Below are 15826 nucleotides of genomic sequence, written 5' to 3'. Positions count from 1 at the left end.
GCGCGACAGAGACGACTGGTTTCGGATCGCCACCGCCACCTGACACGGCTGAAAACTGTCTACAAACGTGAGGCCTGACGGAGGCGTTTTATCCTGTGGCGACCGCACGTGAGACGTGCCACCTGCTTGCCTGAGCTCGCTACAGACAAGGATCCTTGCCGTGCGTGAACTGTCGCCTCCTCGGGACGCTGTTTCAACAAACAGTGAGCGATGGTATATCCACGTAGATTGCACAGTAGCCACTGAGACTTTAGGTAGTTTAAGTGTGCCTTTTTGTGCTTGTCTTTGTGATAGACGATCGAGTCCTTTGTTGTTATAAATATTGTTCGAGATCTACTCCTGGGTCATCCCATATTGTTCATTTCATTGACCACGCATGGGCAAACGTGACGAACCACCCCTGTCGTTACACCAGGTTTCTTCCATGTCCGCTGTAACAACTGTCACTGTGACTGTGACAAATGTCAACCGTGACTTAAAGCAAAGAATTGCAAAATGATCTGAGATAGCCTTCATGAACTTTGATTCTTGTCGTGCCATGGATACCGCTTCTGTATCTAGAATCACTGTGCTTGTCATCGTGCTCAAGGTAAACGTTTATGCTGGTTCATTTCATGTTTTAATCCAATGAAATAAAAGAGCGCAGTGCACACGGTGTTTGAAAGTGGGCTCACTGCATATGTTGCCGTTTCAGTCATGCCAAAGCAATGTACAAGGCTAAAGTGGAGGCGACTAAAAGCTTTACGTGAAATTTTTTTCTTGCTTCTACCACATGCAGTGGCATTGCCATGACTGCTTCAGCCCTCGAATGTTCAAGTTACTCAAAGCAGGGGCTAGTTTTGCTGAAACAGGAGCCTCTCTGCGAAGGTATGCATATCACTAGGCAAGAGGATTTTGTTCCCTCTCCCCTTCCTTCCCACCTTACCCTGAGTCTATTTGTTACCTCTTTATATCGAACACATGCGATTCGCCGGGCATATGCCGGTTTCATGGGAACCATCATGGTGGTCACGGGGTTACTATCGGGGACTCCTATATTTCAACGTTAACTCGCCTTCTGCGAACTCCGCTGACTGCAAGACACTCCAACTTCTCTTGTGCAGTTACCGCTATTGCATACATGAGCACTTCCCGCAAATGGGGGTTGCCTTGCTATACAAGCTTCCATGCCAACTGCTCCTCTTGTTTCCTCCCTGTTTCTCTTTTGCCAATCGACAATTTACCTGCCAAAGATCCTCTTGGGCTGACCTCGGTAGCCCCAGTGAGTCGCTTCACTTTGTACAACACATGAGCAGTACTGCAGGCATGAGAAAACTTGCAAATTTCACTAGGACTAGGACCAATTTGCTTTGTCTACGTAACTCAGTTGTTCGGACTAGGCTGCTTCTCCTCCCTTGTGTGCTGTCTTGGTGTAGTAACCCAGTGTGCTGATGCTTCCTAGAAGTGCCAATGTCTCCTCGTTGCTTTCTTTACTCTCTCAAAAAGGCACTGGCTGTTGTTTATGTGCTCGTGGTGCGGTTGGTTTAAAACTGGTGCCTGTATTGATCATTTGTATTGCTTGACATGTGCTGTCACACATTGGAAATATGTGCAGTAAAACATTGTTAATTCCAAGTCAGTCTGAAAAGGATTCATCGTACAGTAAAACCTCATTAATTGGAGCTCAATTATTTCAAAATCTCACTTAATTCAAAGTATTTCTGCAGTCCCGTATTTCGTCATGTAAGTTTGAGCATATAATTTGACGCAGCAGTCAGCACCAGTACGGTTAATTCGAAGACTTTGGCTGCAGTGTGCCGATTCCTGATCTCGATTTCGCTGCAAATCTGCGGAAAGGACGACCCTTAAGAGCCACTAGGCAATCTACTGTAGAGATACTAATGAGCAACAGCTGGGCCATCCCAGCCTCACTTCTTTCAGCACGAAAAATAAAATTATATAAAAAGTTTGATTCATTGAAATGTGGGGTTTTATGTCCCAAAACCACCTTAAGATTATGAGAGATGCTGTAGTGGAGGGCTCCGGAAATTTCGACCACCTGGGTTTCTTTAACGTGCACTCAAATCTGAGCACACCGGCCTACAGCATTTCCGCCTCCACAGGAAATGCAGCCGCCACAGTGGGATTCGATCCCGCGACCTGCGGGTCAGCAGCCGAGTACCTTAGCCACTAGACCACCGCGGCGGGGTGTACAACAAAAAAAAGATGGCCTCGTGATAAGCTGAAATGCGCGCCTGCAAAAAACAAGACGTGCTTCACTGTATCGCAGCAGTTGCACCACAGCAGTGACGCGTGGGCAGCATGTTGCATGCTTATTGCGACGTCAGGGCGTCATAATTTACCTATTTTTTCTGGGAATAAACAGAAATTAAAATTGGCCCCGTATCTGCATGTAATCTGCAAATGTCGTCGAAAGACTATAGTGTTGAGTGTGGAGAGAGTGAGCAAAACATTTATTTGATGTTCTGCGCAAGAAAATCTGTGAATGCTATTCCGGAGGCGCTGCGTTAGAGTGCCTCGAACGAGCAGCGGAGGCGAACGAGCGCATCGAGGCACGTTAGCTACGAGTGCCATCTGGCACTCTCATCTCCGAAAATGAACGAAGGCCTGTGTGCCTGCGGAGAAAGATGCGTGCATTCTCAAAGGCGATAAGTTGTAGAACGCAAAGCGACGGGCAGGTGCCACCACCGTGTCGTTTAAGCAAAGCGATGGTCAAACTTGCCTTTTTAAGCCCCGCGTCGCACTGTCAGCACAGCGTGTTTAACGCTACGGTTCTTAGATTTACTTGTGTGTGCGTTCTCTAGTATAAAGGCACACTTACAAAACATCGACGTGTTGTTATGGTACCTCAGATATGTGCAATGATTGCTTTTTAATTGACAATCGCACACGTAAGAACGCTGATTCTTGAGCAACATGGGTGAGCGCTGCGAATGGTGTCGGCGGTTCGGGGTATCGGTTGGTGCCGTTTAAAGTAACCGGTTTACGGTAATAGTGGACAAACAGACAAATGTACAGACCGACAGACCAAAGTTTTTGCCTCGAAGGTCCCCAAGAAAGACTATCGTCTTTAATAAAGGACAGTCTGGTGAAATTAATGATGTATGCGAACCCCCGAGTGCTGGTTGCTCCAGCAATTTTTGCACTTGCAGGCGAAGTTTTTGCCTGCAACGCCTACTTTGAAAACTCGGTTTCAAAGCTTCAATGATCATGTTTTTCAGCCAAAACACATTGCGGATTTCGTCATAGTGTCTATAATTAAAATCTTTATTTTACCAGAAGCGAATGGCCACATCATCATGTGCTCACGCAATGAGGAGCAGGCGACATGCTGCCCGCGTGTCACTACTGTGAAGATTTTTATTTTTACCAGCCTGCATTTCAGTTAATATGAAGTTTTACTTTTTTTTTTCGGTACCAGCAGGAAGGCCCTGGGGTTCCCCTTTGTTTGCAGCGAAATTGTGACCAGATATTGCTTGAAAACATAACCGTTGCAACTGCAAGTTAGCCAGAACAGCAAACGACCAGCCCTGATTACCTTGAATAAATTCAAGTTCCTTACATCCCACTTTTTGTACGTTCTGTTAATTTGAAACCCACTTCATGCAAACATTTCTCACTGCCCCAGTGACTTCGAATTAATGATGTTATACTGTACTCCCGAAGTGTGGGAGCACATGTCAAGCAAGACAAATGATCAATACAGGCACCAGTTTTAAACCAACTGCACCATGGGCATGCTCAGGTACGTAAACGACAGATGGTGCCTTTTTGGGAACTGTAAAGAAAGCGGTGGGGAAACATACGTGGGGAGCTCACGTATTCACCAAGTCTGACAGCAGATGCCAAGCAAGCCTCGCAGCGAACGCACTCGAATGCGCAATAGCCGATGCACCGCTTTGGGATGCAAAAATAAAAACAATGGAGAGGCATCAGTGCATGAAAAAAAATGTTGTATTCCTAAAGTGTGGAAGCACATACCAATTAAAAGAAATAATCGAAGAAAGGGCACGTTTTAAACATACAGCCATTGCCGTACATGTATGGCAAAAACTCTCAAAGGACATCATAAAGGATACATTTTATGATGCATTAGAGCATGCGCGGCGTGGTTTGTAAAAGCTGGTAAGCAAAAAGTTCAGCATTTCACTCGCATGAAAAACAAATCATAATACCAGAAAAACAAATACACTATAGTTAGGGCGTTATTGTGCAACCAGTGAAGCATTCCATTCCATTTCCTGTGCCATGTATTTTCTTTTCCTTGCAATTAATGATGTTGCTTTTGAATAGAGCAGACGCCATCAGAAAGAGTCACTCATATTGCTATCTTGCATGTCTTTACACAACGAAGGAAGAACGGGCAGAGTCCAGTAGTAGACTGAATGGAGCTGTTGTAAGCATATATAATAAATGGCAGTACAGTCGACTCCCGTTAATACGAAGTTCACGGGAACCACAAAAAACTTGGAATTAAACGAACTTCGAATTAAGCAAAAAGCACTAAAAACGGCACTTTTATTAGTTTAAAAGCACGACAGTTTTGAGGAAAAATAGTCTGTCATCTTCTTCTGCTTGCCGAATCTGGCTGCGGCTAGCAAGTTTTGTAAGGAATACACGTGTCGAAGTGCTTCTTCGGCGTTGTGTTCTCCAACAAAAAACCGCTGCGCAAGAGCAAGACCCGCAGCTACATCGGCAGCCCTCGGTGGTGGCTCATTTGCGATGTCGTCGTCATCATCGTCATTTTCAGGAATGCAGTCATGGGGCCGAACCATCTGCACGATTTCGCTGTCCGTTAGTGGACCGCATGTTTCGACGTTGCTGTCCACAGCGACATACTTGTCAAAACGGATGCCACCGAGAGCGGCGCGAAAGCTACCGTCGTCGAGCTCATTTGTTTGCACTTCCACTGGCGCACAAGGAGAAGCATCCCCCGAGTTTTCCATGGAACCACAGGCCCGGAAACAATTGGCGATGGTTTCTTCTTTCACGCGGGTCCAATCTCGCACTAGCATGTTGATGGCACTAAGCAAACTCGCCTCGTATTGCGACGAGTTGTCCATGCACAAAAGCATGCGCTCGACGATATGCTGCCTATACAATACCTTCACATTTTTTATTATGCCCTGGTTCATGGGCTGCAACACGGACGTCGTGTTTGCAGGCAGGTACACAAGACGGATGGCACTCAAGGCAGGTACGTTCATGTGGGCACTACATTGGTCCACAAGGAACAACACCTTACAGCTTGATTGCGCGAACTTGCGGTCGAGTTTGGTGATCCAGTCCCTAAATATATCGGATGTCATCCACGCCTTTCTGTTCGAGGCATAATCCACAGGAAGCGTCTTCACGCCTTTAAAGCACCTGGGCTTGGCAGCCTTCCCGATCACAAGCAGGCGACACCGTTCTGTGCCAGTCATATTCGCCGCGACTAGCACTGACACTCTCTATTTGCTTCTTTTGCCTCCAGAACAGTCGTCGTCTTTAAATGTCAGGGTCTTGTCCGGTAGCAGCCGATAAAAAAGCGCAGTCTTGTCTGCATTAAAAATGTCTGCCGGCTGGTATTCTTCGAGGTACTCGTGAAGCTTGCCCGCTTTCCATGTCAGGCACGTTTCCTCATCGACTGACGCCTTCTCCCCACACACGCTTTTAAAAATCAAGTCGTAGCGATGTTTGAAACGCGTAAGCCACCCATCCGAAGCAGCGAAGTCGTTGATGCCCAACATTTCAGCAAGCGATGACGCTTTTGCCGTGACGACTTCACCACTGAGAGGAAGTTTGTTGTTTCGTGCCTCTCTGATCCAAATCAGCAGTGCTTCCTCCAACTCGGAGTAGGCGCCGGTGCGCATCCGCTTCCGCGATGTCTTGAATTTTTCACTTTCAAACTCATCCAATATTGAGCGCTTATTCTTTATGAAAGTCGACAGCGTGTTAGGCTTAATGCCGTACTTTCTTGCAATGTCTTGTTTGGCGGTGCCTCCCTGGTCAACTTCCTTCAAAACTTCGACTTTCGTCGCTAGGTCTAGCGTTCGGTAAGGGCCACGAGTTGCCATTATCAAACGTACGTCACCACCACAACTCAAAATCAGAAGCGCGGAAACAAGTGTCGAATCAACCCAGCGCGCAGGTGACGCGGTGACACACTCGAGTCTCGACAAAAGTCAACTAAAGAGTCAGTCGATGCCGCCGATGCGATTCGCCAACGTTAAAAAGATTGCTGCTTCAAGATCTGTGGCGCTGCGGACAGTAGTGATGGCGAAGACACCAGCGCGGTCCGGCAGATGTTTTGGCATATGAAAAGTTCCCCATTTTACTGTAAAATTACGGTCGCGACGAGACTGTCGATTGAAAAAACTTCTAATTAACCAATATTATGGGTTTTTAACTTCGAATTATCGAGCATTTTTTTTTCTATACGATTGCATGCAAAACTGATGGGACCACTTGCTCATTTCTAATTAACCGAAACTTTCAATTAAGAGACTTCGAATTACCGGGAGTCGACTGTATGTGGTTCCAATTCATGTGGTCATTGGACGCATACATGGAGAGCATGTCACCTAACTTGCAATTAGAGCACTCGGTCATCCCGTTTTCGTCGTGAAAGTAGAGAACATAAAGTTGGAAAAGCAAATGAAAATGAAAAATATTTAATTTTGGAAAAGACTTGCGTTTTTTGACTCTCATCTCCCCTTAATGCTTCAACCAGAAATTTCCTGAAACTTGAAACTCGAAAACAGTAAACAGTTGAAACATGATGACAGCCCTGGTGTCTGAAGGCCCACCGCGAAGTGGCTACGCAGTGTTACATGTTCGCCCCTCTTCTTCCAGGGTAGCTGACGGTAAAAAATTGCATTATTGCATTGATTGAGGCTGCATCGCTTGTAGGGCGATTTTTCAGCGCAAACATGAAAAAGAAATAACTAGCTGAGAAGAAAAGACTGTGCCTTGAGAAGGGAGTTGCTGGAAGCTTTCCATATTGAGCAAGGGCACAGAGTAGCCCCGCTGTGGTGGTCTAGTGGCTAAGGTACTTGGCTGCTGACCCGCAAGTCGCGGGATTGAGTCCCGGCTGGGGCGACTACATCTTTAAGGGAGACGAAAATGTTGTTGGCCCGTCTGCTCAAATTTGGGTGCCCGTTAAAGAACCCCAGGTAATCAAAATTTCCGGAGCCCTCCACTACGGCGTCACTCATAATCATGTGACGGTTTTGGGACGTTAAACCCCACATATCATATCAAAGGCACAGAGTGTATTAGTGAAGTATCCATTCATTTGTTTGGCAACAAGTTCAGAATTTTCAGATCAATGCTTGATTAGCTATGCCATGGCTGTGCGCAGGCGCTCTAGGTGATCTGTCTTTTCCGTGCTTTTTCTGAAATAAAGTCTGTTGATGTTCAGCGCTTATCCTGTACACAGTTTTCTTCTCTTCTCAGCTAGCTCTTTCTTTTTTCTGTTTGCACTAAAAGATATGATGTCTGGGATATCATTTGTTACTTTCACTGAAGCAGTCGGCAATGAACAGGGTACCAACAAATTGTATTGTTTTGTTATACCAAGTAAGGCTTTATAATCTGCCAGCAGCACTAGAGGCGGGTCGCTATTTCGCAAGTCCACTTACTCCCCGCACACGCAAAAGATTTGTGAAATCTGTATGGCGACTTGGATGACTATAGAGCTTCGGAACATCTCTTGCCTGCTGATACACATATGGCTCGAATGAAACGTACAAATGGACCTCTAAAATGGCGCACTGATAGTTTGGCCGCCTTGTGGTCCAGGCTCGAAGCATACCCTCCATATGGCCGCTTCATGAAGTGAAGCACTTTTCGCACAGTCTGTACGCTTTTAGTGTACAGCAGGTAGAAGGCATATACGAGTTATTTGTAATGCCTACCGAAATAGCGCGCAATACAGCGATCGCGCTCTTAAAGGTGTACTCACACGAATTCTTTCACGTATAATTTTTTTTGCTTCAAATGATGTGTCAAACTGCCGAGAGGGTAAGAAACGTACCGATAAGCGTGAGTGCACTCTGAAAAATTAATTATAGCATGCTTTTAAAAGCTAGTTTTAGTTCCTGCTGTACCCTGACGTTGCGACACGGTACGAGCAGTGCCACCAGATGGCAGTATGTGCACGCGCACGTTTTCGTGACACGTATTCTCGTCCATGCGTCGCTTCTTCGGTCGTCTGCTGCACGCCGCACATGTGGCAACTGTAGGGGCAGGGAGGCACACCATTGGAGTGGCACGACTTCTCAAGGCGCAGGTTCTGCGTCGACAATCCGAAGTTATTCAACAACTGCATGTTGTGCGTGTACGCATCTGAAGTGGAGCAGAGTAAACTCTGCTTGGTTGGCGTTCAGTCTCCGCCTTGGCCATGGCCACGGTGTAAGAAAAAGTTATTCTTGCACTCTGGCTACGGCTCACGAAGTTGACCCATACTTGTCTCAGTGCCGCATCGGACTATAATTCCTAGAACTTGCCCATATTAGGGGCTTTTAGTCGTATACTTCTTTACGTTAGCGTGTTACAGGATACCGGTATACGTTTACCGTTACCGGATCGCATGTTTTCAACACGTTTGCTCCTCAGATGTAAACATTTACGTACGTACGTAAGAGTTTACCATTACGTTTTTGCAAACCGTAACTGGTGAGGCTAATTTTATTTAAATTACATTTAACTTGGAGAGGATTGAATCACCGCTGCAGCAAGGTCAGAAAATGTTTTTCTATCGTATACGGTATTCTCTTATGCGCCAAAAAAAAGACAAGGTTACTGCAAAGGTGGTGTCACATCTTGTGACGTTTCGTGCAACCACAGTCATGAACACCATGCCTTATGCATATTGTTTTTTAGGTGATAATGATTAAAAAGGTAACTAGTTCATAATAATGCCACTGCACGTTTTTTATGCTAGATAAACATTTCACAATGTTTCTGCAATTAAATATTTATCATTGCTTGGTTCATTTCAATACCGCTAGATGGCGCCATCTATCTAGTTTGTCGGGGACTTGCACATTTACGGTTTCGATGTTCTAGGCAAGCATAGCCATTTCTAACGTTGGTATAATTGGTAACCTGGCTGAAGCAATGTCATCGCTGCTGATGCTTGAACTACAGCTTATTTTGACTCGACGGCTGAAGTCTCCGCAATGCTGATATTGCAAGTTCCTACGAACCAAGGGGGGTTTGTTCAATTGGGCCTCAAACGTAAAGCCTATCCAGCGGGTAGATTACGTTGCGTAAAGGTTTACATTCCTCAAAGACCCGCGCTTGCACAGATTCTATACAGTAACATGGTAACATAAAGAAGTGTACGTACAAGCTAAAAGTCTCTATTGTCTACTTTTTCAATGGCCCAAGACCATCCGCAAGGCAAAACATTGGTGCCATGACGACCTATTCGAAAGCAAACGATTCATTTGCCCTCTGAAAAGCATTATATATTCGCATGCACATACACTATTCCAGACTTTGCTAGCTTTCTTCACAGGTACGCTGGATGAGAGTGGCTGCGCAACCGAACGGCGCGCTCAGACGTTCGAGGGGGCAACTCGCAAGCTGTTATTTTTGTGTTTTGGTGCTCGACGTCATCACAACTAGCCAGAATGCTGCGTGAAGTCGCTAAGATTAGTACTGTAACCTGACGTCAAGTTAGTGTCGATCTCTGTAGCTGCGCCACGAGAAACCTGACTTTAATATCAAAATAAAATATCTTATCAGGATTTTCTGAGCATCATACTTGCTCAAAGTTGTCTCTGCATATAAGAGAATTGTATGGCAGAGTAAGCTCACCTCAGAAAAAAAGGTGTCAGTATCTTTTTAAAGTCTCTGATGCGAATGTGCGCGTTTGAAAAGTGCGTGACGCCATCAGCCTGAACCAAAGAGAACGACGTAGATGACGCTCTGTTACGGCCATGTGGGGGTGAAGATTTGAAGCCAATAAGGTGCCTCCACGGAGATTTAGAAGAGCCACGGGAGAAGAACAGCGAAGCCAGGCAGACGTAGCTGAATCAGGACCAAGTGAAGAAGGTGGCCAGAGCACAGGGGTGGCGGCCAGGAGAGCTCCTGCATCAAGGTCGCTGCGGGCTCCCACCTGGACACAGAGCTTCTTCTCGTCAGCTGGTGCGAACCAGGCTTGTTGTGGTCTTCTGGCGTTGGCCAAGAAACGTCTCCGGCTTCGTGTGCGAGCTGCGGCTGCCGAAGCAGAAAGGTCACTGACTTCAACCAGCGCGACGCTTCCTTCCCTGCCAGTCAACGATGTGAGCGCCTCAACCACATCACTGATGTCATCGTGTGCGTGTGTGCGTCCATGCCTTGGTACCAGAGCCTGTGCTGCAAGTACCGTGTCTTGCTAGGTTGGGATAAGGGTTATTTTCCACATTTATTTCTATGCACTGTTCACGTCTTTAGCCGTTTGTTCTTCCTGCTAACCTCTTTCTAGTTATTCATGCTGTGTTCTTTGTCTGTTGTCTTTTAGGGGTTTCTGAAATATATTGAGTGTCAGGGATTTGGTAAAAGCAAATAGTCTCGTCGGCTGATTTCTCGAGGATGGTTATGTCATCAGTGGTTTGCTTTACACGAACCTACACGAGAACTCTAACATTAAATGGCCTCGTGACAAAGTCAAAATTCACAGTTGCTGCTCTATGCCACACCTCCCCTCCCCTTGCCTTTGTTCATGCTCCTTGAAGACGGGTGGTGCGTTCCTTCCTCTTCAAGTAGCAATCGATGGCGGGCCTGGCACACAGGGTAATGTTCTCACGTGCACCCTCCGTGCAGTATAGGTCGGCTCTTTTTTTCTGTGCTTCAGGCGTGTTCGTGGCCCCTGCTTGTGCACTTTTACCTGTGTGTAAAACACGTGATGTGCGGGAGAATGTTATCGACTCAGAGATTACACGAAACATGACAGTGACGGCAAAAACCAGCTGTGAATGTCTATATCATTGTTATTGCAATGAAAACAAAATCGCTTTTGCCTTTGAGTCTTTTTGCGCATGTGCATAAGGTACCCTGTGAGGTTTTTTTTCTTCGTACACACATTTGCACTGCTTTTTAGGTGACACTAAGAGGTTTTTAGTGTACAGACAGAATGCCCTAGCCATATAAAACTTCGCTGCAAGAGGAAAACAAAGTTTGGTACATCATGAGTGGCCTCGGAGAGAAAGGTGTGTCGGAGGAGGTTTGCTTTATGAAGCTATCTAAGTGACGTCATGTTACGCCCAGTAGTATAATCGATCGTGAAGAGAAAGAGCCTCTTTCTTCTAAGAGTCGTCTGAGGGGAATGCAGTTGGGACAGTATAATTCTCTAGCATTCTATGCCTCAGTATTTGTCTATGTTGTCTGCAGATAACCACATAGGTGTACTTAAAAGTATTATTTCATAAAGTACAGTTTTATTGAACCAGTATTTTTTATTTGCTACGAACATAATCGTTGAACAAGTTGTTCCGGAATGCTCAATGGCATGACATCATTATTTTTGCATCACCGAGTAAAATAGGGTGTTCTACAAGATGGAAAACTGGGCTAGTTGGTGAGCATTCATCGTGGTTAACAGCGCGACAGCGCGACAGCGCGATGCTTGACAGCGTTAACTATCAGGTGGAGAGGCTGCGTGATGCAGGTTTTCCTCACTCTATCATTTCTACGACTTGCGATAAGCTGCTGCGTGAGGTCAAGGGGCAGTCCTCCCGAGTGAAAGAAAAAGATTTTAGCCGTTCTGTCTACATTCCATATGTTCATTCTTTTTCGCACAGATTAAAGAAAGTAGCATCTAAGTTCAGATTAAACGTTGGGTTTTCAAGCAGAACGAAGCTTAAGGGACTTTGCCAGGCAGTAAACACTCGCATAGAAGGCAGGAAGACTGGAATTTATCAGCAGTGTAGTATCAAACATACTATGAAGTTTCTCCCGTGCATGCAGAATGTCGTGTACTCAACCCCATTTTCATGCGGGCGAGAGTACATTGGTCAGACCGGGCGTTGTGTCAATATACGGCTAAGGGAACACCACAGTTCCTTGAAAGGATTTGCGCATTCACATTTGTCTTTGCATTGCCGCGAATGTGGATGCCACCCACTTTTTGAAAAAACAAAAGTACTCTTCAAGCACCCAGACAAGCTTTCAAGAGAAATTATGGAGGCATTTTTCATAAATAAGAAAGGGTCTCAATGCGTTAGCCAGCCGTCTATCGCCTTACTTGGTAATGAATTATCTTTGTTAGATAGTGGCTAAAGTTCATTCGTCTGCTCATGCCCGGTTTTCTTGGCGACATTGGAATCTTATAGTTTGAAGTATGTGTTATTTTGTGGCAAGATTGCGTGCACATGACAAAGCCTTGTCGCCGTGTATAATTTTATCGATTGAGGGGGCTGGTTTGGTCACGAGGTCTTCTGTTCTGTCTATATATATTTTCTCGTGTTTTCAATAAAAATTTCAGTTGAAAGTCAGCGCTGTACCGTGTCCTTCTATCGCTCCTGTCCGGGTGTTTCGCGCTGTTAACCACGATGGAGGGTGTTCTAAGATGATTGGCTCTAAGATTTACAATGAATTTATATCATTCTAGCTCTTCACAAGAGCCCCCAAAGAAATATTCATGTCCTTGCACGTAAATGCAATTTGCTTTTCCAGTTTACTCCTTGTTGTGAAGTTAGCTGCTTCAGAGTGCTCTCAGATGCAAAATTACCTGCTCCAAAGGGCTCTAAAATGGAAAATTTTGCTGCTCTAAAGTGCTCCAAAATGAAACTTTTTCTGCCCCAAAAATTGCTCCAAAGCAGAATACCTCGGAATTATCACTGCTTTCTTTCTCTCATGCTTCGTCCACATGCACTTATCAGAAACAATCACCAAGATTTCAATGTTGCGGCCTCCAAGTAACACACACACTAGTAGCAATGCTGATACCATTACCTTTATAAGTGGTAAACTGTACACAAACGGGCACATGCCAACTTCACTTTTTTATGCATAAATGAACGTGAGGATAACCATCTAGTGTGGTGACCTTGAGGCGATATTCTTCGTGCGTCTGATTTGTGGGGGAACACCATGTTGCTACTTCGCGTTGCCGAAACAAGACAACGCGACAAACCATTGTAAAGCACTCAGAGCTGCTGTTCGCTTCGGTGCACCTAAAATGCTGCACATCGACAACCATCTGCATTGAATTATAACCGGCGATAATGATACTGAGACCATGTGGATAAAATTAGGAAATAGCTTCTTTTGGACGAAAGAACGCCACAGGAAAACCGAATTATCGCCTCCCAGTCTTCATGCAGTGGCATGTCTCGGCTCTTTGCAAACGGCGCCATGTTGAATTTTTCAATGTTATGCGGAACTGTTAAGTCATAGTAACGAGCAGATGCAGTTGGACGTGCATAATAAAAATGGACAGCAGTACACTTTAATTTTTAGTTTGTCGCCAACTATAGTAGCGGCAGAGCTGTGCCTCTCTTTGTCTCTGCACTAGTGTGCTAGCTGTTCGCACACATGCACTTAGCCTCTTTGAACTTAGAGGTTTGTTTTGCGCCACCCAGGAGAAAGTCGTGCCAATTTCTTTGCGGCAACTCAAGCGGCATGCACTATTCACAGCAACTTTCCCGAGCACACGCAGTAGTACCTGATACGAAACTTGCCACCGAAATGCGACCATGTCAGCGAAGCTCTTTGAACTATTGAACCACTCGCATTGTTACTGGTGGTAGGGCTGGCCAAATATACATTAAAAATATTGCCACAAGTGTTATTTTGCTGGGTTTGGTTTAAACACAAACACTCTGAGAAATGCGCTAAACAAATCGTGTTTCAGTGTTCAACAAGCTTCTCGTTTATAGTAGATTACTTTGTTAAGGTTGCACATAGGACATGAATACTCTAGATTATTCCAGAGCTTATGCGACCACCAGTGGTAAGGCTTAAATGTCCTTTACGTGATGTATAAAAGAGAGCACGCCTCAACGATGTTCAGATGATCGACAGCAGACGCTCTGTTCGCCACTATCAGTGCCAGTGTGTAATGCTATGATCTGACTTTTCGTTCACCTTCACAAGCTCGACCAAATATAGTAGACTCTCATAAAAAGGAAATTTCTTAAACAGAACTGCTGCTCAAATGGAACAGCCTTGTTCATCTCTCAGTAAATCGAACTCTTGTTAAACGGAACATATTTTTCTGGTCCCTTCAGGTTGTGTTTAATGAGAGTCTAATGCAAGCAGTTTCATCTTGGACCTATAGTCTACTCCCATTGTCCACGTCACAACCCCGTGACATCTGGTAGAGGTGCTGCTTTGTAGTCTGCTCCCTTTGTCCACGTCACAATCTCGTGACATCTGGTGGAGGTGCTGCTTCTTCAGGATGCCCCCGTTTATCCGTGAACCCAGTTAAAGTGCCAAAGAAAACACCGACGCAAACCCCAAGCAGCAGAGCAAGGTCTACCGTCAGATTTTGGGGCTTTACCTGAAAATTGGGTGGCGTCCGTGCTTTTCGAAGATAAAAGTGCATTTCGTTCTTTCCCGTAAAACAGTTGCGAGTTTGTGCCTGTGGTGTACATTTCTATGTATTTGTATGTGTTGCAGAGCCAGTCATGAGTCAGTAGTACTAATTCGCCCAATTGTAGGTACTGCTGTGATGGCCAGCAGTAGCGGGAAGTGCGTTTTGGGCAAGAGGGTGGGCAACGGGTGCCCAAAAATGCTATTGTAGTGCAGCAGTGAATTCGTAGTATTAAGATGAATGCAAGAAATTGTCACGCCGAAATTGGGAAAAAGGTGTATTGGGGGGGGGGGGGGGGGGGGCTGATGAAAGGGACTTCACTCTTCCACATAGCACGAAACTGGCTGTAATGTGCAGTGTACAAAAAGATAAAAAACAGTGTCCATGCATGAAAGGTAAAACAACAGCCCACTCGGAGACGAACACGGATGATTGGTATACTGTTAAAGGTACAAACGGTTCAAACTAGATGAGACTAATGAAGAAACACACAGGACGAGCATCGACTAACGGTGATTGCTTTATCCCTTCAATGCAATGTAAAGGAAAAAAGTCGCAGCTTTGCCGCAAAGGCGAAGCAATGAACACGATGGCAACAAATTGGAAGGTCACGTGTAAAATAAGCAGATTGAAACGTGCCCTGCATTTCTCACGCAGAAATGACACACGAAACGTACTCACAGGTACGGATGCACGCTTATGCTGAACGTCATCAGAATAAGCTTCTTTCTCAGTTGTTACGTCGCTCTGTATGAAAAGCGTGCTCTTTTCGCGATGATTGCAGTGATCTTTGTGCGCCCGATAACTACAGCATAATTGTGCCAGGTAAAGCCCGAGGCCAGCCAAGACGTATAATCCTCCCCCCTGCCCATCGCGAGATAAGGGAGCGCAAGCATAGAGTTAAGGATGCACGAGGGAGCGTCGCGCCCCTTTCCTAAGCATTGAGAAGTACACGTGGGAGATCAGAGCGAGCTTCGCCGCTTGATGTGACGACGCGCGCTCATTGCGCCATCTTGCTGGTAATGCTGAAAACACCATTCCCCGCAAGATGCCCGTCAGCAGTGGTGTGTGGTAGATACAAGTAACTTGCCGTTTGAACGGTGAAGGACGTGCGCCTCCGTGGCTTAGTGGTTAACGCCTTGCTTTCAGAACGCTGAGGTCCCACGTTCGATTCAGCGCGCCGGAGTCTTTCTGGGTTTTATTCTTTCTTGCATTTTCATATATATAGATACGTATACATATATGGTGAGTGACAATGACGCCGACACTGGCGGCAAAATTCAGCTGAGAGTGCCCATATAATTGCTATTCCAATAAAAG

At 45.6% G+C, this 15826-nt stretch overlaps 1 protein-coding gene across 3 annotated transcripts in view; it reads left to right on the top strand.

Annotated features, from left to right (window-relative positions):
• Positions 1-15826, top strand: part of LOC119175634 (carboxy-terminal domain RNA polymerase II polypeptide A small phosphatase 1) — a 117964-nt gene that overhangs the window by 81926 nt on the left and 20212 nt on the right. Inside the window, exon 6 of one of the 3 annotated variants that reach the window (XM_037426544.2) lies at positions 779-867. The exons of the other annotated variants lie outside the window; for them this stretch is intronic. Within the exon in view, the coding sequence (XP_037282441.1) occupies positions 779-867 (89 nt within the window). The remainder of the gene's footprint in view (positions 1-778; positions 868-15826) is intronic. 3 annotated transcript variants of the gene reach the window in all.

The sequence above is a fragment of the Rhipicephalus microplus genome, chromosome X, assembly GCF_043290135.1.
Source record: "Rhipicephalus microplus isolate Deutch F79 chromosome X, USDA_Rmic, whole genome shotgun sequence".
Lineage (NCBI taxonomy): Eukaryota > Metazoa > Arthropoda > Arachnida > Ixodida > Ixodidae > Rhipicephalus > Rhipicephalus microplus.
Note: the sequence above shows the minus strand (reverse complement) of the source record. Positions and strands in the feature narration are given on the sequence as shown.